The following is a 23658-nucleotide window of genomic DNA, read 5'->3' on the forward strand; positions in this document are numbered from 1 at the left end:
CACTTCACAGTAACCTGATCCCCCTTTACGCCTCTGTGTGAGTGTGCGGGAAGTCAGAGAGGTAGCTGTTGGTGCTCAGGGACATGGGACATGGAATCATAGAGGGACACTTGTGTAGGCTGCATACCAATGTTTCCATTTGGTTAACTTATAATTTTGACCTTTAGAAGACCTGGAACAAAACTGATTAAAGTAGTTCATACAAAAATGAACTTTTACTCACCCCCAGGCCATCCAAGGGGTGGATGAGTTTATTTCGGAAAAGATTTGGAGATATTTTGCTTTGCATCAATTGCTCACCAACGGATCCTTTGCAGTGAATGGGTGCCATCAAATGTGAGTCCAAACAGCTGATAAAAACATCAAAGTAATCCACAAAGTCTTGTGAAATATAGACAAATACTCTATCCACAATATTGCTTTCTCTACTGAAAAAGTAATCTCATTTAAATCAGTAGTGAAATATGCACAGATGGACACGATGGATTTTGATGTGAGAGGACAACAGGGGATGGACGTTTTCATTGGAGGAAGCATTATTATAATGGACTGTTTTGGCCAGAAGCCTTTGTCCTTGATGTATTAAGGACAGCTTTTCACTTCACAAAGCGTTAATTGAGTCATGTGGATTACTTGTGGATTATTGTGATGTTTTATCAGCTGTTTGGAGTCTGATTCTGACATTCTAATGCGGCAGGTCTGAGATTATCTACATGTTCCAAAACACTACCAGCTTGATTTTTCAGCATGACCAAAGAAGTGCAAAGGTGCAAGATTTGTAGTGTTGGTATATTTTAAAATGTTAAGATTTCTCATAATTTATGATTGATTCAAAAAAGAAGACCTAGGTTGTGACATCATATCCTGTTGCCTGTATTCTCCCGTTGGAGTCTAATAGACCAATTCAAGACATTTTTGTGGGCGTGGCAGAACATTATGGAAGAATAAAAAAAGGTAAATTTGAGTGTATTTCAAAATTCTGAGATCAGTTCTGATGAGGAAAATCAACTCGTCTTTCTCTATTCTCCCCTTGGCTCAGAATCATGAGTTTATATCCCTGACCTCTGTCCGAACTAGAAGATATAAACTTGCATTTGTGAGAAAAAAAGTCAGAATTGTGAGTTAAAAGGTAAATGTTATGTAAAATGTTAATGGTAATAGGTTTAAATAGTGTTTCATGCTGTAACTGTAAGGCTAGTACAATATGTCCCCGATGAACTGCATTTGTAAATATTATGTAGACCTATTGTTTAAATCAAATTTATGCTATAAAAATAGAGTAATCATATCACTTTTCATCCATAGTCGGTCCGTTTAAACGTCTGCGTTTAGCTACAAATGGCTTCTTTGAAGACAGTACTCTATAAAAATTATTTGCATTCTGATTCTGGAATCCAAAGGCACAAAAATAATTGTTTCTCTTATTCCACGGATTTTACCCGTTTCGCTCCACTGGTTACCAGTGTTTTTCTGCCACCACAATACGCGCACAGCTGTAACTGACGTAACTGTGACATCTACTCCAAATTGGTCTATTTAGTTCTGTATGCTTTAAGTGTAATGTGACCTCACCTTTTCTATCGCCCACATGTACTAATTAAGCAGATTAATGCAAGTAAAAAGTGTTTATTTACATTTGACAGAAGACGCTTGGCAGACTATAAATAAAGGCTGTGCCATGCTGTTGAAAGGATGTGAAGGCAAGAGATACAGAAGCCAAATTGAGATTCACAACCATAGAAACCATCACAGAAAAAGCCCTCCATAGTCAGCTGTGGAGCTTCTCGGCCTGCAGGGATTCTGGAGTAGTTCTCCTCCAGACGTCGTGATCACTTCCTCCTGCAGGAAAAGCAGACCATCAGCCAACAAAACCAATATCAGTCCTGGGACAACCGAGTATCACTATCAATCCTCTGCATCAAACGCACAGATGGAAGCACAGGTGTGCTCTCCACATCTATGTTCCTCATGCCCCATGGGGTCTGCAATCGCCTCATGAGCATGTTTGTCAGTCACGCTACGACAGTAATACTATTCTGTAGTTCCAGCTTACCTTATGGAAGTCGATGAGGTCAGCTAAGGTGGCGTGACGGTTTTGGTCTACACCTAGGAAGCTGTAATAGTCACCCGATGCGTCGATGAGGAAGTGCTTGAAACCCAAGGTGGTGCGGTAGGACAGCGTGTAGCCCCAGATCCGTTCACTCACTCTGACCAAGAAGCAGCCCTCTGCTGCATTCGCTAGCAAAGCCTCTGACTCCTGGCGCGATATTATTCCTGCAGAGGCAGGAGACGAGTGACAGTGAGAAAGACAGATGGAGAGCCGGAGACGGGACGAGGCAAAGTGACAGACAGGAAGAGGCAGATATGGAGAGAGATTGAGTGAGAGTGCGGCAGGAAGTACAGGTGTTGTGCTCTGATCTTAAAGTGACGCTGGCAGCTCTCTAGTGTTTCCTGGTCGAATGGCGTCACTCAGATGGTCGTTAATCTTATCATTGTCCAATCGGAGGCCACACACTGTGGCTCCAATCATCCTGCACAAGCAGTGAATTATTGAGTTTTTCTGTCTGCCTCTCTTTTTCTCTCTCTGTCTCTTTCATTATTATTTTATCGATTTAATCGATGTCTTTCCTTCACTGCAACCACTAAACTACTGCCCGTTCCTACTAAACTGTGACTTCTGAGTCCATTTCTAAAAAAATACATCAGAGGATTTTTTACGTGACTCCTGTCAACGTCGCCCCAGTGCACTGAACTCTTTGGAGTGCTTCAGCAGTACCCTAGCACCGGTCAAGCGCTGTAATGTGTTACTTTAAGTTCAAATAATTTCAACTCCAACTTCAACTGACCCCACTTGCCACTGACCTTTTGAAGTGCAGTCAATGGTTAACGGACAGTTTTCATGATGTGTCTTTGCAATCTTTTCAGTCTTTTTCTTGCTTTCGACCTATGCTTGTCATTTTTCATACATGATTTTGCCTTTTTTGCCTCTTTCATCTGTCTATCCACTGCCATTCAAAAGTTTGTGGTCAGTAAGATTTGAAAGTCTCTTACCCTCAAATAATACGGTAATATTGTGAAATATTATGAAAATTTCGTTTTCTTTTCTATTTTGATATAATTTAATATGTACAGCTGTGTTTCAGTAGTCATTACTCCAGTCTTCAGCGTCACGTGATCCTTTAGAAATCGCCCTAATATGCTGATTTGGTGCTCTAGAAACATTTCTTCTCAAAAGTGTTGAAAACAATTGTGCTGCTTAATATGTTGTAATATGGAAATCGTGATATTTTTCAGGATTTTTTGATGAACTGAAAGTTAAGAAATGTCTTTCTGTCGTTTTTGATCAATTTAAAGTGTCCTTTTGGAATAAAAGTACTAATTTCTTACTGACCCCAAACTTAGATATTTTAACATTTTTAAAGAATTTGTCATACGTTTTACTGTTATCCAACACTTATTTGCCAATTATTTTTCTGAAACTGTCAATGTTTATGTGTTGCATTACTGTTATCCAACACTTAGTGATGGGTCCTTTGTTTTCATAGACTTATTTGCCAATTATTTTTCTGAAACTGTCAATATTTATGTGTTGCAATGATGCAATCTACGTCTTGTGTGGAGGTCAAAGGGTCAAAACATGATGCTTGTATTAAAGCCGTGATGTGAGCTGTGAAGGGCCTTAGGAAAGGGAACGTTCTAGCCGTGTTTACCGTGGAACCAGGGTGCGATGGTGTTGCTACTTCGCTCATATCCTGCTCGTCTCGGCCTCTGCTCCTCTTTAAACCAGCGGATGATGGATTCACGAGAGTTCGGCCTGGGTGGACGAATCCAGACTGGGCTGAAAGGCAATTGAAGACAGTATTGTGATGTGTATTAAGCATGCTAATCTTTCATTATTTGTTTCACTTTCTGTATGTGAGTGGCATGTTTGGTCAAAAATGTAATTTCCTCTATATTAACTTCTTGTTCCCTGAAAACAATATTACACTCGCAAAAAATAAACGGGATATGGTCGAGATCATTTATTATTGATTTGATTATTGATTTACCATTCCGTGAGCGACTGTGTGACTGGACTGCAATAACGTCGGTGTTGTCTTCGCCTGTAATGGCCTGAGGTAAGTTGACCAGAACTAGCTGCAGGTGAATGGCTGGCCTCAGCTGGAGGGGTCGGATGTTCAATGACCCCACTGTGCCGTCGGTTGTGACCTGATCCGTTCAGGTGTGTCTTATGGAACAGACCGCTGAGTCCAGCCACCAGGCCCTTCTCGATAGCTCGCAGAGACTGGCGCTTGTATTCATCTCTAGCCCGCCGTGCCTTGCACTTCATCTCCTCATCCGCCGCCTTGGAGCGTCGCACTGTGGGAAGCGGAGAGGAATTTGAATAGAAATAAGCTACTTTGTATTAGAGCAGCCAAACTACCGTTTGTTCTCTCACATTGTTCCTGCCATTCTTTGTCATCTCTCTCGCTCCTCTTTTCCTCCTGCTTCAGAGAGATGTACAGCTCCTTTGCTCTCCTCTCTTCCGTTTGGCGGATTTCTTCCTCGCCTCTCTGTCTCTCTTCCTCCTCACATTTCTGTGAAAAAAGGAGAAAGAATCAGCCCTAGCTTACACAAAGGCACAGAAGTTTCACCTCGGCTTGCTTTAGTTGTCTCATTTTCGGTGAATATAAATGATTAATTTGGTGGACGATGTCATTAACCCAAACATCAGTGGTTTCAACTCTATTATAGATCAGTTGTACAAATGTTGGCCTTGTGTCTCAGAGATCACATCTACATTCCGAGAGGTTGCCAACTTTTAAATAATTCATTCTCTGAACATGGAACACATAGTAATTAAGCCTAATTAACCTCAATCTCTATTATGAGACTATGATTAAAGGCCTGGTTGAAGAATAAATGCAAGGACCCTTAACTATTGGATTTCTTGTCACAATTGAGCCACTGAGATCACGATTATTACAATAAGTAGCAGTCACGCATGAAAAAAAGGAGTAAATATTAATATATGTATGCGTAAGACGTGTTAATAAGTCCATCCAGTTTTATTTTAGTAGAAATTAGATACTGCTATCAATTTTATTAATACAAATTGTTTTTTATTTTTTATTTTATTTTATATATCTGCGTTTTATTTTTAGTTAAAGGTGTAATAATTATGTGGTGTTTTTGTCATTTTTATTAATTTTTTTTTTTTAAAATGTGTATGGTTTTTATTAAATTTTAATTTAGTTTAGGTTTTAGCTATTTTAGTACATTAGGTTAAACTAAGCACAAATAAGAATTGTTTTGAAACTAGCTGAAATTAAAATGTGTTTATGCATTATTTTATTTTATTTCAGGTAATGTTTATTTTATTTCAAGTAAAAAATTGTTTTAGTTGTACTGCATATACTCTCATTTTTTTGTTGCAGTTTTACTTATGCTGCGCTGGCTTGTTAGATCTTATAATGCAAGACTGGATTCAGCCTCAAGCAAAGTTTTTTTAGAAATGTGAGTTTTCCACATGTTTTTCAAAAGCACCATTCATGTCTTTATTTGTCAAATTTTTAATGAGGACAAGTGTACTTTTAAAATCCACTTGGCTTTAATATCTGAGGGAACACGAGGCATGACGCTGTATTTGATGTTTTGTTTAGAACTGTCACCCTTTCAAAAGATGCATAAAATATTTTGTGTTTTTGATTTTACTCAAAGGAACATATTCCAGCCAAACCCACCTTCAGTTTCTCTCTAATGCGATCTTCCTCTTCTTCCTGCTTGGCTGCCTTTCTGTCATCTGTCTCCTCCTTCCATTTTTCTGCCACGAAGCGAGCCTTTTCCTTCGCCATGGCATCTCGAAACTTCTTTTCAATCTCTGCCTCCTTCACACGCCTCAGGAAATTCAGCAGGGGTTGAGTGATGCATTTTCCATCCCTCTGTACTTCTATCATTATTACCCTGACCCCCCTTCTCTCCCTCTTCCTCTCATTTTTAAGCTGAATCTCATCTGTCAATCTTCACCCACCCCTAATATCACACTGCTCCCTTCCCTTGACACTGCCCCATGGTTCTCTCACCGGAGTTCCTGTGCCTCTCGCTGGGCCTGCTTCTTGGCTCTCTCCTCCATCAGTTTTTCCACAATGTCTTCAAAAGGCTTGTCCCCCGGGGCCTCCCCCATTACCCATACCCACACCTCTCCATCTGAGCCCAGAAGCCACTGAATGCCTCTGCGGTCGCCTGGGAAGAGACAGCAAACGACAAATATGAAAAAAAAAGCATATTTCCTCCACTTTCCAGACCCATCAGACCGTATTCAGATAAGATAAAGACAAACTAACACAGACGGCGCGACAAAGCTAGAGGAGATTATCCTACTGGGATCCTTTGTACGCTGCGGGAACATGACAACTGAACAAGATAATGTAAGCACTTTTGAAAACAAGGGGACATTACCTGTCAACTCACAGACACAATCAGTGACACCCTTTGATGCAGTGAGCCTGCACTGGCAATATGATGTAAACCTAATCTTGCTCATTTGCACCACTGCTTTAAAGTTGAAGTGTGTCGTTTTATAGATGTACTTTCTGAAATACTTTCTCCTACACCTCTTCAGTATGCCGAGATACTCTTTTGTTTGACTGGTTTTCTTTGGTATTATTAGATATATGGCTCTGTACTTTCTCCTACACCTCTTTAGTATGCCGAGATACACCATTCATAGACTGATTTACCCAGAAAGTATTAACACTATGGCTCTGTTTTAAAACAATGATTATTTCTGCATTTTTCTTATTTGGTACATGAGGCTAATGGAACAAAACTCACAACATGAAAAAATTGTTTTCTATGTCATTTAGAAAAAAAAAAGTATAATGACTTAATAAGGGCAAAATAATTTGAACCTTTAAAATACTAACTTAGAATATTTCTCATGATGATGAAAATAAATTAATACTTTTATTCAGCAAGGACGCATTAAACTGGTCTAATGTGACAGAAAAAATATTTCTGTTTCAAATAAATGATGTTCTTTTGAACTTTCTGTTCATCAAAGTATAATGTAACAGGTTCCCAGAAAAATATTAAACATCACAAATGTTTTTTATAATTGCTAATACTAAGAAATAGTTCTTCAGCACCAAATCAGCATATTAAAAGAATAAAAGGCTGGAGTAATGACTCTTGAAAATTCAGCTTTGCCATCAAAAGAATAAATTACATTTTATAAAATATTAAAATAGAAAACAGTTATGTTAAATAGTATGTAGTAATGTTTAATTTTAAACTGTATTTTTGATCAAATAAATGCAGGCTTGGTGGACATTATTGACCGCAAACTTTTGAATGTTAGTGTATATATGAAGACCAAAGAGCATTTTATATACAGAATTTATATCATAGTTTTGCATTACCAATGATAACAAATGACCAAATAAATTACATTTAAAACCAAACAGTGCTAAAGCTTTTCTAAGGATTAATATTCATTTGGAAAAGTGTGCTTGTGTTATCTTTCTTTAATAAATGCCACTTGGTTTGGTAATTTGTTATCTAACACAAAGACATTCATTTTTAAGAGTGACTTAAATGTCAAAATATGCCTTGTAATAACTGTTTATTAAAACACTCATGTTTCATTTGTAGACTTTATCAAATAAAGGTACAAAATGAACCCTGGACTCACTTTTCTTTTTCACAGCATGACTTGGATCTCTTCTCTCTCTCTCATTCCAGCGTCGCACCTGCTCCTCCCGAATCTTGTAGAAGAGGATCTGTTTCTGCTCTTCGTTGAGTTCAGCCAACAGGTCAGGCTCTATATACATATCCTGAAGAATCCGCTGCATCATCCTGACAGCCTGCCAGGTATATGTCTCTCTCGACTCCTTTGACCTTTGCCTGTAGTCACTGCAGATTGCAAGCCCAGGTGTCAGTCTGTCTCTCAAGATCAATCTTCACTGCCTGAGGAAGGCACAAGGTGTGTTCAATGTAATGCACAGCTGATCTGAAGGTCTTTTTCAGGGTGTCATAACAACTGAGAGCCCTCTACTTCCTATCACCCTCTATTTTATATACCTCTCTGTTCAACAAGTGTTGATCACAACTGCATCCCTTCCTTTAATCTTGACCCAAGTATGGTCTCTTTCTCTTCACTTCTCGTATGCTGCAGTGGTGTTTTGTTCTTGCGTTTTGATCCTTTATGGGGTTTAATTTCACCCTCTCCCCCCTCTATCTGTCTTCTGCAGTGACCCTACAGACCAGGTGTGTCTGACACTGCTACCTGCTGTGTGTGACAGCTCGAAATGATTTTGTTTAGCAACTTTGCAGGTTAAAATACATCTACGGATAAGATTTTTTGATAAACTGAGTTTTCTCTAGGCTACACCAGTATGTCACAACAGTTATATTAAATGGCAGATTGATATCAACAATATGCAAGCAATTACTCAGTGAGGTCAAATTATGAAATAGACATACTATTACGAAAGAAGAATTTATATGTAATTATGGATGCAACATGAACATTTGGGATAAGATGCGTGTGTGGGTGTATGTGGGCATGTTATCTGACCTGTCCCTTTCTCCCTACCTTTTCATGGTGTAATCTTACATCTGCAACTCATATTACCATAGGTCTGCTCTAGCAGATGGTGTTAACCCCCCTTTAACCCTGAGAAGAAAATAATGGCCTTAAAGGGACTTTGGTTAACCGTATAATTATTTGTTTGAAGCCTTATTTATGAGGTCCCATTGTCTAGTTTTATTGGTTACATTTAATATACATTTATTTGTTCACATGCTGTTTAATGATGTCAGCATAATTGACAACTTTATTATTTTTGTGCCAGATAAATACTGCTCTGATTGCATCTGATCGTTATGTTGTTTGATTGTTGTATATTTAAAAAGATATTCCCCCTTTCAGTGTGAAATAGACTGAATAACATTGATGCAGAAAAAAATTCACTCATAAATTGCTGTTAAATTTCACAAATAATTACAAATCAGCAAAAAATTAAACACAAAATTTGGGAGTATAAAGTCAGAAATAGTAAACTTCAAAAGATACATTTAAACTAAACAGATAAAACCTGTATCCCTGAAATCAAAGGGGGTAACATGGGTTACATAATCAGATTACTTTTTCAAGTAAAGTACCGCATTACTTTTTTAAATAAGTAATAAGTAATTCTAATCTCACTTGCACAAAAACAGATCAGATTTTGATTCCTCAAAATGAATAAAAGTGAAAAGCAAACTCAGAATATTCACAAACCTGCAATAATTACGCTAATTAAATCACAAAAAAACTTTATGTATTTAATCTCATTTTATTGTGTCTTTGCTGCAGAACTTCAATGATCCAATTCATCATACATTAGAACATGACATTTGTGATTCTTCTTTTTATGATGAATTGAGGAGAAAGTGTTAAACTTTCTTCTTTTGCATCCTATTCTTCATGCCACACAGAATGGTGTGAAAAAGCTTTTTTTCCCCACATTTTTGGTGTGAAAGGGATTTAACATTTGACAAAAATAGAACAGAAATAGAAAAAGTAAAGCAAAAGTATCATAATGCAGTTAATTACATTTTTAGGAAGTAATGCAATATTGCAATGCATTACTTTTAAAGGTAACTTTCCCTAACACTGAAGACACACTAAAACAAAAAATGCCACCTGGGACTCCAAATGCTTAATCTTTTTGGAATCTGTTAATTTACAAGTTTGAACAAACCAATTCACTTGAATGAATACAAATATGACATTTTGTGCACGCTGCATTTATAGAAATAGCTAATGTGACTCTTAAGAGCCAAGTGGATTTGTCACAGGCGCAAAATAAAATGATTATTATATATGTCTATATGTAAAAATAAACTTTAAAACTGATATATACACAACAGATGTTTTATTTTGCAGTTTTGTTTCATTTTTACACCATTAATGCAAATATTCTGAAAGCTGTGATTGGATGGGCCCTGGCCTTTATGTGCCAAATCCTGCAGTTTATATGCTTGAACAAATAAGAAGTTTGTAGCTGGACATGCTACATTGTCAAAGCAGCTTCCCCATCACTGGCTCTGTGTATTGTAATTGACTTTCTGACGTCAGTATTTTCATCTTCATGTCTCTCTTAACCTCTTGTCCCTTGCTGCCCTTTGGACCTGATTTCTACAAGGGGCTGTTCATGTTCTGCATAAACCCCCCCTGACCTCGTAATTACTTCTTTCTCTCCTGACTATTATTCTAGTGTCACTTATTCATCCTGGTCACTATTAGCCAAAGGGAACAGGGAACAAGAGCGAGGGAAACAGAATAAAGAATGAGCGGAAGAGAGAAAGAAAGCAAATGAACAAATTAATGCATTTGGTAATTGTCAAACTGAAACGTTTTAGGGAAATTTTACATTCAAGAACACTACAGCGGTAATATTTTCACATCTGCTGAAACCTGTCAAAGAGGCTCCTGCGTTCATGGGAGACCTCCAACACAAATGCTAATTATGCCATTGATGTAATAATAATCATGTCTAACAGTGAGACTCGTTATCAAATACAATTAATCAAAAACAAAACCCTGTCATGCCTGTCCAAAACTCAGTGTTTACACTAATGCGGCTAAATCATGGTGGGCGAATTTGGGCACAGATTGAGACTAATTATGCCATTTAGCCTTTCGCACCACACAGCCAGTACTCTGCATGTTTACTTTCCTATCAAACTCACCGCTGCTTTCCGCTCATCCCCGCAGACTTGCGACCTGAGAGGGCCTCGCTTCCATTATGCGGAAAGCAGTGGCTTTTAAAATCACTACTGCAGTACACAACATTATCAAAGATGTGTGTTGGATGTTTATGTCAGTGATGCTTAATAAAACAGCAGCTCTTTTCATCTTCATCTGATGACCTGTCAAGTCAAATTGGCCTTATAGACAGTAGAGGACTGGGAGGAGCTGGTTTCCATGCAAGCCCATTAAATAATGATTATATACTCCATCTGATTGCTGTGCATCTTGCGTCCAGATTGATACTTGGTGTTTATTTAATGCGGCAAGGCAACATACACTGAACTTGTTTGATCTTTACTGTCATGGAGAATTTTTAATGCAAGCTTGAGCATAAAAAAATAGTCACTTCTTAAAGTGAAGGATGGAGAAGAGGAGATTGAGATCTGCATTGACAGCTGTCTTCCACTGCCAGGAACTGTGGGATTGTGGGTTGCTGTATCCAGCAATTTCCACTAGAGGCCACTGTTTTTCCAGTGCAACCACAGTGGGGCGTTGTAACCCATCTTCAGTAGAAAGTCCGTGCCCTTGCCTTCCTCTCAAAACATAATTACAGCAGCCAGAATTGGTCTAACCGGCCGAGCCCCATCAGGTAGACTCTTCCTGTGAGTGGTAATGAGAACAGCTTAGACGGCTCAGGAAATGAAAGTGGAGGAAAATGAGAGACAATAGTGACACAGACAGACTGACATGGCATGTCAATTTGACCTGGGGATGAAACAGAAAGAGAGAAGACACGGGAGGTAATCATATACACATACGCAGCAGTCATACTGTGCTTGGCTTGATGCCGCTAATTCTGTATTCAGATCTCATTTACACTGCAAAGGTCACACATACCTCATTTCTACATAATATGATGGAGGCAGTAAGAGTCTGAAACCAAACCTTCATTTCACAGTGTGTGAATCAGTTTTTTTGGCATCGCAGAAACACCCTGCTGCTTTTCTCCTCGGCACCTCAGAGGACTTGTCCTCTTTCGCCTCCTGCAGGTCATTCTCTTGAGGAAGCCTCTGTCACAGTCTGTCATCAACGCCAGCTGTGCCTCGGTGAAACCAGCATATAGATGGCCAGTTTTATTTGCGGCTTGTCAAGCTATATTTGGGCAAAGGTGAAAAAAGTAACAATTTAACATATGTTTTGGGTTAATTATTTTTTTAAAATGTGATACAAAAATAGTGCAGTTAATCTGTGTGAAAGTATATGTTGGATAGATTGACAAATTTCATTGTAAAACAGATTTCTGTGGATGTTCAGTGATATTAAATAATAAAACAATACAAATGTTTACTTTTTGTAATGTCTATTTATAAGTGATTTGTCACACTAATAGCCTAATGTATTTGAATTGCCTTCATTTGGGCGATTTTCTCTGCAATCATTGATTTATGCAATTAATTTGATTAACTAAGCACCATATGATGTCATTAATTCAATTAAATTTTCAATCGATCGACAGCTCCACCAAAAAAGTCCCTTGTGCTGTCAACATAAATTTAATATGAGATCCTGTCATCTCCTGACCAGAGCAAACAGACAAAGAACCAGACAAATAGTCAAAGGGAGAAACTCTGACACTGATAAATATTTTTATGTGACTGCGTGGAAGGTTGTGATAGTGCCCTTCACATTTATGATTGTGAGTTGTATTTTATTATTTATTGATTTGCCCAATTTTGATTGCAACCCATGAGATGGAGGTAGAGAAGACAGCTTTTCAACATCACTTTGTCTCAGTAGTCAAGGTTATACATATATGCACATTTATTTGTCTATGGATTTTGCTTGTGTTTACCTAAAACAGATAACAAATGACATTTTGTTAAAAAATATATTTTATATTTATGTTTTATATATTTATATATTCTATTTTATATTTGAAAAAAATTATATTTGAAAAATATTATATATATATATATATATATATATATATATATATATATATATATATATATATATATAATTATTATTATTACAAAAAGTTAGAATATGTATATTTTCAACATTTAACGTGCAATCTGGGTTATATGATCTCTTCATATCACTATATGCTGCATATGGTCTTCTGTATCATCTGCGCCACAAGGATATGCTGTTTCTACGTGTTTTTGGTTTTTATTTGTGTGTTTACAGCTTTTATTTGTGGGAAGGATGATAATGTTGAGTGTAGTGGGTGTTAAGTGATATTGAGAGACACAGAGGAGACTGTTGACAAAGGAATTGTTGAATAAAGTTGTTATTTTTGTTTTCTTTGCTTACAAAGTGTTCCCGTCACTTCATATAACCCAGTTTGCATGTCTGATGGCAGATGGAGTATTCTGACGATGACTTTCACACCTTTTATGGACCTTGACACTGTTATTTACTTGGCAGTCTATGGGACAGTCACAGGCCTCCCAGTTTTCATCCAAAATATCTTAAATTGTGTTCCGAAAATGAACGGCGCTTTTACGGGTTTGGATGACAAGGGGGTAAGTGATTAATGACAAAATTTTCATTTTGGGGTGGAGTATCCCTTTAAGCCTTTAATAGTCTTTAGCTGCGTCAAAATTCCCATTCTTTCCGAGTATGAATTTAATTTAATAACAAACTTCCAGACGGTTGATGGAATGCTTTCTTTAGATATGCAGATGAGTTGAACACATTCACATGATATGACTAACTCATCCTAGATGTTGCTATTGTAGTTTGACCTATGACATCCTAACAGCAAAATTTAACGACATTCAGGAACTGTTATTTCGTCATGAATCGAATTTGATTCTGGTGTTGTTTTTAAATGGAGCAGTTCTCAATTCCCAAGCTTACTCATTCGAGTCTGCACCACTGCTTTTACTCGTTTGTCACAGACCAGCACTGACAGCGTTCACTGGGCCAATACAGAAGCTCCCAGATTGAAACAGCAAAATCTGAGAAGAATCAGTGGAGATGAAACACAGTTCTTGAACAAAGGCACTAAGATGTGACAAGCTCTTGCTCTTCTTCTGTCATTCACACAGAATGTTTTCTCAAACCGCTTTTTGATTTGGTGTTACCTTTTGATGTGCTTCTGCTGTCTGGCTCCTATGGATGACCCTGTGTCCTTCTGCCAGCCACTTTTTAACTGCACTGACACTGACACTGAGTGACAAGCACACTATTTGTGTTTGTGACTGTGTATGTCTGTTAATGTGTGACAATGCAATCATAACCCTTGCAATGACCTCTCCTGGGATGCTCTCAGCAGATACACGTTTCACCTCAGACTGCTGAAAAGGCAAACAGGTTTCATTAGAGTGGACAGGCCAAGGGAGCATCGCACAGCAGCAGCCTTTTACTGCTGTCACTCAAACACCATTCCTTTCCTCCATCCCTCACAATCCAGCTCTCAATTTCCAAACCTTTAATTTATGGTCAGAGAGAAAGAGAGTGTGTGTATGTGAGCTAAGAAAGCTTTGATCTTGTGTTATATTTGTTCTGTGGATTGAATATATTTTGATATTTAGGCTGCTTTTCACACCTCTTCATCTGCATGCATCCATGCTGAAATAGGGCTGATTTTTACTCTTCCCCTGAGGCCCATAAAAAATAATAATACATGTATGTCTCTTGACTAGATTAATATTGTTGTCTGTTTGTCTGATTCTGGGCTGCACCTTTGTTCTGCTGTTTGTTAGGGCCATCAATTTAACATGTTAATTAAGTGCAATTAATTTTAACAAAACTAATAAATTATGCCCACTGATCTGTATGTAAACTGTACTCCAGCTTATTTTTTGCAGTTAAAATGTTGCACATAGCGGAACAGAATAGAATGGAATGGAAAAGAATGAAGCTTGGTGGGTCAGGAAGATTTTTTTTTTTTTTTTTTTTGGTACGAAACTAATGCTTTTATTCAGTGAGGCCACATTAAATTGTTCAGTGAAAGTAAAGAGGTTTACTTTGTTACAAAAAACTGTTTCAAATAAATGCAGCTTTGAAATTTATATTTATAAAAGAATGCTAAAAAAGTAAAATAGTTTCCACAAAAATATTAAGCAGCACAGCTGTTTTCAACGTTGATCAATAAAAAACGTTTCTTGAGGGCAAAATGAGCATATTAGAATAATTCCTGAAAGATGTCACAGAACACTGGTGTGTAGCTTTGCAAACACAGGAATAAATGACACTTTAAAATATATTAAAGAAGTACTGGAGTGTTTCATAGATATTTGGTGTGTAGCTTTGCCAACACAGGAATAAATGACACTTTAAAATATCAGCTCAAAATACAACACAGGAATAAATGACACTTTAAAATATATTAAAGAAGTAAGAAACACACTGTTTTCTGAGCGTACACATCCGGAGCACGCTCACAGAAAGCAGCTGTCACACAGCATGTGAGTACTAAACTAAGTTCTCTTTCATGTCTTATTGCGCTTAAACTGTCAAATACACACAAGTTTAGGTTAAAAACACACATGGGTAAAAAAAACAGTCGGTTGTGTCTGTGAAGGTAAACAGCTGGGACAGAAATTGCATGTTTATATCAGATCTGTGTGACAGCAGTGTAATATACAGTAATTAAATCAATAAATCCACTGCTCTCTTTTCTCCACTGAGCCTGGGATGCTAAATGGTGTTCTGTGGTCATCAGTGCAGCCAGAGACAGAACAGTTAGCATGCTTTGCTTGAACTTTCGCAATGGTGGTACACCATTTTCACTTGGCGGCACCATAAGTGGAAACTTTCAGATTAAGGGGCAGCAATATTATAATAAGATCTCCTTTTACGTCACGGGAGATCGAAGGCTGAGTGACTCTTATTTTCACAAGCTGGCAGAGAAAAGCTTACAAATAAATAAATAAATAAATAATGTACTGTGTTGTTCATTTTCACATTTTCTGGGCTGGTGGTAGATGCACCGGAGACCCAGTTGTAGCACTTAAACATAAAAAGTCAGGTTTTCATGATATGTCATCTTTAAATATCTAATGAAAACTAAATGAATAAATGTAAATATCTATAGTTGTTGTTTTTTTTCTACGCTTTTGAGTGTTTTATTTGTTGTTTAATTGTTATAATGTACTGCCATTGTATTGAATTCACAAACCTGGATGGACATTCATTAAAATTTCTTCTTTTTATGTTTCACAGAAGAAAACACAGTCAGATGGGTTTGGAACAACATGGGTGAGTCAACAATGTCAAAATTAAAATTTTCAGGTGAACCGTGCTGCGATGCAAAATACTGTTAAAGTGTTTAAGTCTTCATTATGTAATTATCTTGCTTTGGGGTTTTGTAGCAAATATCAAACTCTTATGATTAAGTCGATTTTTTTTATTTTCATTAGATTTTTTTTAATATCATATTTTCTTGATCAGCACCCACTATATCCTGTGCACCTGTGTGTATGCGTTTGTGTTTTAGGTGATATGACAAATTTTACACCTAAAAGTTTTTCCTCTGTATAACTGTTGGTGATTGTTTCCCCCCTAGTGCTCTGGTAGACTGCTAATTGAAGCAGATCTAATGTCTGATTTGTTTAAACCTCTCTCTGTTGTCTCAGCACGATTGTGGGTTTGGACCAGGATGCTTTGTTGTTGTTTTTGTGTTGACGTTAATTAGAATAAATTAAGAGTGTCTGGATGCGTGTGTGTGTGAATGAAAGAGAGCGTAGCTGGCTTCTGATTGAAGTGGAAATGGCAGTACCTGACAACTGGATCATTGCCAGAGCGAGTGCACGAGAGTTTGCCACCGCAGGGTCAGCGTCGCAGACTACACTGAGAGTAATTTGTACGCTCGTCGTGGGTCCAGGCAGCCATCTTAGAGTGCTGTCTAGACTGCAGAGAAGATCCAAAGCCTGTTGGGGCCACACGAACTGCCATTCATGACAAATTACTGTTGTATTAAACCTCAGACTACAGAGGCACAGAGCTTGCTCTCTACACACTGGATTCTTGGCATATTCCAAAAAGGTTTGGGAGGGAAAACTAACAGTAAACAAACATCTAACACCTGGGAATTTTTCTCTGTTGAAACAAAATGATCACTCTGGCATTTTTAACTGTGGAGATGTTGAATTATCGCATTCGTAAAGACTTTATCAGAGCTTGTGCAGCGCACATTTTTTCATTGTGAGAATTGAGCTGGTTGGAAAAACAGCCATGTGGATATTGCTGGGCTATGAAGCATTAGTGGGGGTGGAATCTTCTTTTTGGTATCAGAGGTTACTAATGGTGATGTAGTACTAGCTCTCCATCCTATAATAAGTAGCTGCATATAATGCACACTCTAGCACTGATATCAGCACTCCACCCTACACAACACTCTTTTAGATGACTCTTTAATACATTCCACATGTATTCACTCTGCATGTATGGATGGCCATGATAATGAATGAAATAAATTGTATGTATGTATATATATATATATATATATATATATATATATATATATATATATATATATATATATATATTATATATATATATAAACCAAAGATTATTTAGCATTACCCCAATGTTCATTAATTTTTTTATGTATTGGATAAAGTATGTTGAAGACGTACTGCATAACAGGACTGACTCTAAAAGCGCTGCTCTAAGCTATAAAACTATAACTGTTTATTCCCCTCAGTGAATAGGGAATGATGGATTATCTCCAGCTAGAGAAACAATTTTTTTCAAGGCGAGGATGGAGCATGTCCAAATAAAACATTGACCTCCAGGCCAGGGTACCTAAACAAACACTTTCACAGTCAGGAGACCAAGAGGTCAACAGATCTAGTTTAAGCTGTGGTGACCCTGTGACCCTACAACGGGAAATCTTCCACATGGCTGACTCACGGTGAAGTATTCTTCTCTTCTTTTCCTTTCATTGTTTCTTACAGTCTCTTTTTTTCTCATTCTCTTTTCCCTCAACCTTTGTCTCTCTTTTCCCCAGCCCTTTCCACGTGCCATTTTCATTTTCTTTATCATTGTCTTTTGCTTGCTTGCTTGTTTTGCAGCATGAGAATAGAAGAATACAGAAACGCACAACACGAGAGAATTATATGCAGGAGATATCTGAAACTCAATTAGGCTAATTTGAATACCTCTCCTTGTTAATGAGATTTACTGAACGCTGGATCAGTCTGAAGGAAAAAAAGATGAAATTTAAAGAAAAAAACAAAATAAAACAAAACTAAAAGAATGCAGTTAGATTTATCAACACAGACCTATATTTAAAGCCTTGCATTTACAAATGTTTATCTATAATGACATATTAACAATGTGAATTCATGCATAATGAACATCTCTGTGATTTGAATTGATTGTGCAGTACAACAATGATGAAAGGCATCATATTGTTGAAGGTTGTATACCTTTGTCTCTTCATTTCTCTTGTGCCTGTCTGTGTCTGATACGCTTGTTCTCCGTCTCTTCCTTCTGTTCGCTCTTTTTTTCCTTTTCACACACACCAAAAATAGCTTACAGAAGTGTGTTTATTTGCCAGAGATCATGCAGAGCTCCCTCAACACACTATATCCTCTTTTCTTGTCCTCCTTGCAAAGATCTGCTCTCTCTTCCACTGAAGTGGATAAATCGGCTAGACCAGTGAACAAGAAAACTAGGGTTAGTTTTGTTTGAGGAATCCTCAGGGTATGGGCATGTGCATGGAGCTCAAGATCTAATGAATATAATTGTGATGATTATTTGTTTCAAATTAAAGTTTCATGAGGCAGTCTAAAAGATGTGAAGTCAGTGTGTTTTAGCCAGAGGTGATGCCTCTGGTTGCGTTAAAGGTTCTTGTGAAACCATATTTAGATGACTTTATCTGCAGAGCTGCATCATAACAGCACCTGGAAAGACCAAGGTATCAGTTTCATGCCATGTTTTAGTTGCCAGTTGTAAAACTGTGCTGAGCATGTTCAGACAGCAAGTTATTGCATTGTGCATTTTGTGCTTTTATATAAATACTTTATTAACAATTAAATAATAAATTAATTAATAACACAAATCTATTGATTTCTAAAATTCCATATATATATATATATATATATATATATATATATATATATATATATATATATATATATATATATATATATATTAGAATAATCAAAGAATAATTCATTTTTTTCAGTAAGGCAAAATATGCATGATGTAATTAGCTATTTTTTTCCTTTATTTTAACTCAACATACATTATTTCCATTTCAAGTGCTTTGGCAAGTACTCCGTCTTAGTTTATTTTGCGATTAATCATATGGTGGCTGGTACTCTCACACCCCAAATCTCGGCAAATAATCATATCTATTAATTTAGAAATAATTGTGTATTTCTGCTTCTAATTTCTCTGAAACACCCACTGAGACTCGGTTCACATGTTATTTAGCCTCTTTGCACTCGCGCATAGAGCCCCTTCTCTCCTCAGCTCATGGTTTCCTGTAATGGTATTTGCAGGAGAAATTAGATACCATCTTTCTAATTAAGCTCATAAGCATAATCTCATTGCTCTTATCAGTTCTGCTGTACACGAGTTCAAAAAGCACACCAACATCAGTGGGGAGAGGCATCACGAAGCCAAAACCCATAATGCTTATCTTTCAGCTGATAATGTGGATATGTGCTTGAGAGATGGAAAATCTGTGTGGTTACTAAAAAAGCAGTTAACTTTTTATATTTTATTTATTTATTTTTCATGCTGCTTTTCACAATAAAAGCCACTTTACAGGAAAATAGTATCTTAAAGCCCCCATTGAGCAAGATATTTAGGGGAATGAGGAAGAAGCCTTTGGAGGAACTCAACAGGTGGAATTCAACTCCTCAGGCACAGATTTAAATAAATGTGTATATGCAAAACTAGTTACATATGTTTAGTAATAGTCATATTTATTTAATAGATGAGTTAATGTGTTATTAATTGTCGTATTTATAGGCTGAAGCAATGCAGGAGGTGGTCAGTGAAGCATACATCACTGTATGGGTGTAACTGGCGCTATAGGTCTGGCACAATGTAGAAAAATCAGTTTGGAATGGAGAGTAACACAGATTTAACAAATTAGTTGCATCTGTTGTTTGTTGATTCTGTGTTGCCAGAGGAAGGGCTTACAGTAAACCATTTTTAAATCATATGTATCTCATTATGATATTGACAGCCTAAGCTTTATGTCACATGTTACTAATCCTGGTTTATTAAAAACAGTCTATTCATTGGGAATTTCAATTGTGAAAATCCAATTTAATGGGTTGCATTTACCATGAAACACATTTGAATATTTTAATATTTTATCTATCACATACATTCTTAGTATTCTCACCGGAACAATTTTTAATCAACTCCGTGATATGAAGTAATTTCACTGCATTTTATGGAGACCTTTTATACATTATGTTCAGATGCAGAACATAATGGGTTTGTGTGTCAGGCACATATAAGAAGTGTCTTAAATCATTTGGTAGTACACTGCATGGGTGTCACTTGCCTTTAACAAGAACAACAAATATGACATTTTCACGTTTATAAACAGCAGCACTAGATATATGATGAAGTATATTGAATGTTTTGATGATCCAACACTGGGATGTAGTTAATCACAGAGAATCTTAAGTTCCTTTTGAATGTAATTAACCTCATTGTCAACTTCACACCACTTGGGAAGAATTCAGAGTTAGTCTATTGTGTTCATATATTCCTTTCATTTGCTTTATGAAGAGTCCTTTGTAATATTAAAGGGATAGTTCAACCAAAAATGAAAATTCTGTCATCATTTACTCACCCTCATGTCGTTCCAAACCTGTATGAGTTGCTTTCTTATGTTGAACATAAAAGAAGATATTTTGAAGATTGCTGGTAATCAAAAAGTTGGTGGTTGCCATTGACTTCCATAGTAGGGAAAAAAATTACTATGGAAGTAAATGGCAACCACCAACTGTTTGAGTGAACTATCCCTTTAAGCCTCAATGTCAATGATGTATAGTTTCACTTCACTGCCTAACTAAAGGGGCAATTTATTACTTTTGTGCTCATTTAACACATTTTACACATTAAGAGATATGTTTTTGTGAAGAGTCATCTGAATGTTGTACACTCACATCAGAAGAAGATTGTAAAAAATGTTAAATTTCAGTATGTATAATGCAGGTAACCCTTCCTATTGTATTTCACCATGTTAAAATGATGTGTGCCGGAAAGAATCTTAAAGCTCAGAGTGTAACGGTCAGGTTCCTGACATAAAAAGCCCATTCTATTTGTACACAGATGATTTGGTTTTTAATAACTTATAAACTAATAAAAACAGTCTGACTGTGAGGTGTGATTAACAAGGTCGTTAATTAAATTAAATTAAATTCAAGTCTATTTGTATAGCGCTTTTTACAATACAAATCATTGCAAAGCAACTTTACAGAAAATTAAGTTTCTACAATATTTATTAGTAGCTTATCAGTGGTGACTGTCAGTTTATGTACATATGGAAGAAATGTAGATTAATTGTCTTGTAATTAAAGACATTATCAAACAGACAATGAACACCATTAACAGCAATTATTATATGATGCAATCAAACTTATAGCAAAATTTGGTATGTTGTTTCAGGGTTGGCATCATCTGAGATGAATGATCATCTCAATGAAGCCATCACTCCTCATTATTTAAACATATGTGATTTTCCATCATTCTACAAAAAAATCTCCACCTGAGCATTGCGACAAGCAAATTCTGCCAAAAAAGCTCATTAGCGCACACCATCTACCATGAAACCCTGCAAATAATGCAATGAAGTGAATCTCCATACACTCTCAAACTACTTAATTAATATACATGTTATTTTTGTATTATTGAGATACTATTATAGTTTTTATTAATATGTTTTAAATTAGTATTTTTTTATATTTTCATTTTTATGTTTTTATTTTTAAATGTCTATCTAGCTATTTTAGTTATTTTAGTAAATCAATTAAAATCAACTAAATCAACTAAAAAATAAAACGTAGACTGCTCTCTAAAGCTCACTAGTATCAGTATAAGTTACATACATTTTACTGGTTTGATTGCTGATCATGTTAACCAAGGCATCATTTACATTAAATTCAGGTGCATTCAGTAGTTCTTTAGCTAGCAGTCAGTCTTCACTCTTTTGATATTCACACCTTAAGTACAAAAACAACTTCTACTTAAGATACCAATATGGTGAATGACATTGATTCTAACGCTAGCTAAAGAACTACTGAATTTAATCTAAATGATGCCTGGGTTAACATGTCCAGCAATAATCAAATCAATGAAACAGCCAATTTAGTAACACATTTTTCATGATAAAAATGCAGATATTTTTCTTTGCAGGATATGTGCAAATGACTTCCATTTCACATAGATTGCACTGATTTGCAAGTGTGATATTGCTTAAGTATCCCATTTATAATAGAAAATGTGTTTTGTTATTAAACATGAGAAGTTCTGCACATCTTTCACATTCAAACCAAAGCTATTTAAAATAAGCAATCTGTTTATCTACCGTATCGTTGAATGCACTCATTATTCATTATCTTTTATTTATTGAATAATGAAAAAGCTAGTCATCCATCAGAAAGCGCCTTCAGTTTTGGTTTGGGCTGTGAGTTGAATTGTGAAAAAGTTTTCCTTAGCAGTTATTACAAAATTACACATATTACCAACAAATTGTATTCCGCCCCATTGCGAACCATCTAGAGAGTGAGAATTCTTTAGACAAATTAAACCAAAGGTACATTGCTGCGAAAAGAGTAATTTTGAAGTCACAGCAGCTCATTCCAGGTGACAGATACATTTCACTTCTTGCCGCTGCCCTCATTGCGTCTATATTTTCCGCGCATTGTGTTCAGCTCGACATTCATTTCCCACAAGCATCTGTTGGTCTAGCCCTGTTGTGCTGTGCAGTTGTACTCTCTCTAATGTTATCAGCCTGCCTCAAGAAACATCCTGCCTTTATTAATATATCAGCATAGAGGAGAAATGGGCCTGCTCCTCAAACAGATGCAATAGCACAGGGATGAGGCGTTCTACTAAAATAAAAATAAAAAAACCAAGACATGCGCACAGGACTCCAGCTCTTTGTACATTACATCAGTGTTTTCATGGCTGTCTCCCCTCGGAGCAAAGATTGAGTTGAGATTGAATATTAAGCTGTTGGATGAACATGTGTAATGTTCTCACAAAATGAAAGGATCACCCATTATGAGTTTCAAAGCCAATGGCTCACAGTAGATCTGCGGAGAGACACGGCACATGAGAGCAAAACAAATATGTTTGTCTGCAAATTAATTAAAAAAATTACCAAATGTTGCTTCTGTGGGGCTCGGTCGGAAGAGACTGTTGGCACAGCCTGCCAGCGGTTGCATTTTTTTATTTTCTTATTTGGATTATAATGTCACATCACACTGAGACTCACGCTCAGAAAATTAGCCCGATAATTCATAAAGCGTTCTGGGTGCGACTTGCTCGTGTTGCCCTCGTTTGAGGTAAACACGACGAGGGACATCAATGACACTGTGCTTTAATCTTTCTGCTGATTAATTCCACCCTCACCTGAAAAAAATACGAGCTAGTTAAGGAAACTTTTTTTCCTCCCCTTCTGCGGTTTCAAAATAGCTGATGGAAAATAATGAGTCTGGGCTTAATTAGCAAGAGCTACTTTCACAGGAGATAAACAAGTAAATGATTAAATCCGTTGATGGTCTCGTTGGCTAGAGAGGCTGCCGCATCCGACTCCGCCGATCTCTGTTGCCATGGAGACAGCCGGTGACTGCCGGTTTCTCTCCATTCAGCACGTTTGTTGGGTCGGTTCAGGCGATGGTTGCGGATACCTGGCTACGGCGCTCTGCGAGCTTTCTGCTAAAAACAGAAGGTGTGAGATGCACTACAATGATCGCACGGTTACGGGCAGATAGTCTCTGATCAAA

At 36.9% G+C, this 23658-nt stretch overlaps 1 protein-coding gene across 2 annotated transcripts; it reads right to left on the minus strand.

Moving 5' to 3' along the window:
- Positions 1-1610: 1610 nt before the first annotated feature.
- Positions 1611-8185, minus strand: LOC109110395 (SH2 domain-containing protein 4B). Of its 2 annotated transcripts, XM_042735661.1 has the most exons (9): positions 8062-8185; positions 7673-7947; positions 6063-6222; positions 5724-5877; positions 4439-4577; positions 4050-4359; positions 3711-3838; positions 2054-2274; positions 1611-1839 (listed from the first exon to the last, which is right to left on the minus strand). In XM_042735661.1, exons 2-9 carry the CDS (start codon positions 7833-7835, stop codon positions 1747-1749), a joined length of 1368 nt encoding a protein of 455 aa, XP_042591595.1. In that variant the 5' UTR covers positions 7836-7947; positions 8062-8185; the 3' UTR covers positions 1611-1746. The 2 variants fall into 2 exon arrangements, with proteins under 2 accessions (XP_042591595.1, XP_042591594.1); XM_042735660.1 differs by having other exon boundaries at positions 7673-8169.
- Positions 8186-23658: the final 15473 nt, after the last annotated feature.

Source organism: Cyprinus carpio, chromosome B12, assembly GCF_018340385.1.
Source record: "Cyprinus carpio isolate SPL01 chromosome B12, ASM1834038v1, whole genome shotgun sequence".
NCBI lineage: Eukaryota > Metazoa > Chordata > Actinopteri > Cypriniformes > Cyprinidae > Cyprinus > Cyprinus carpio.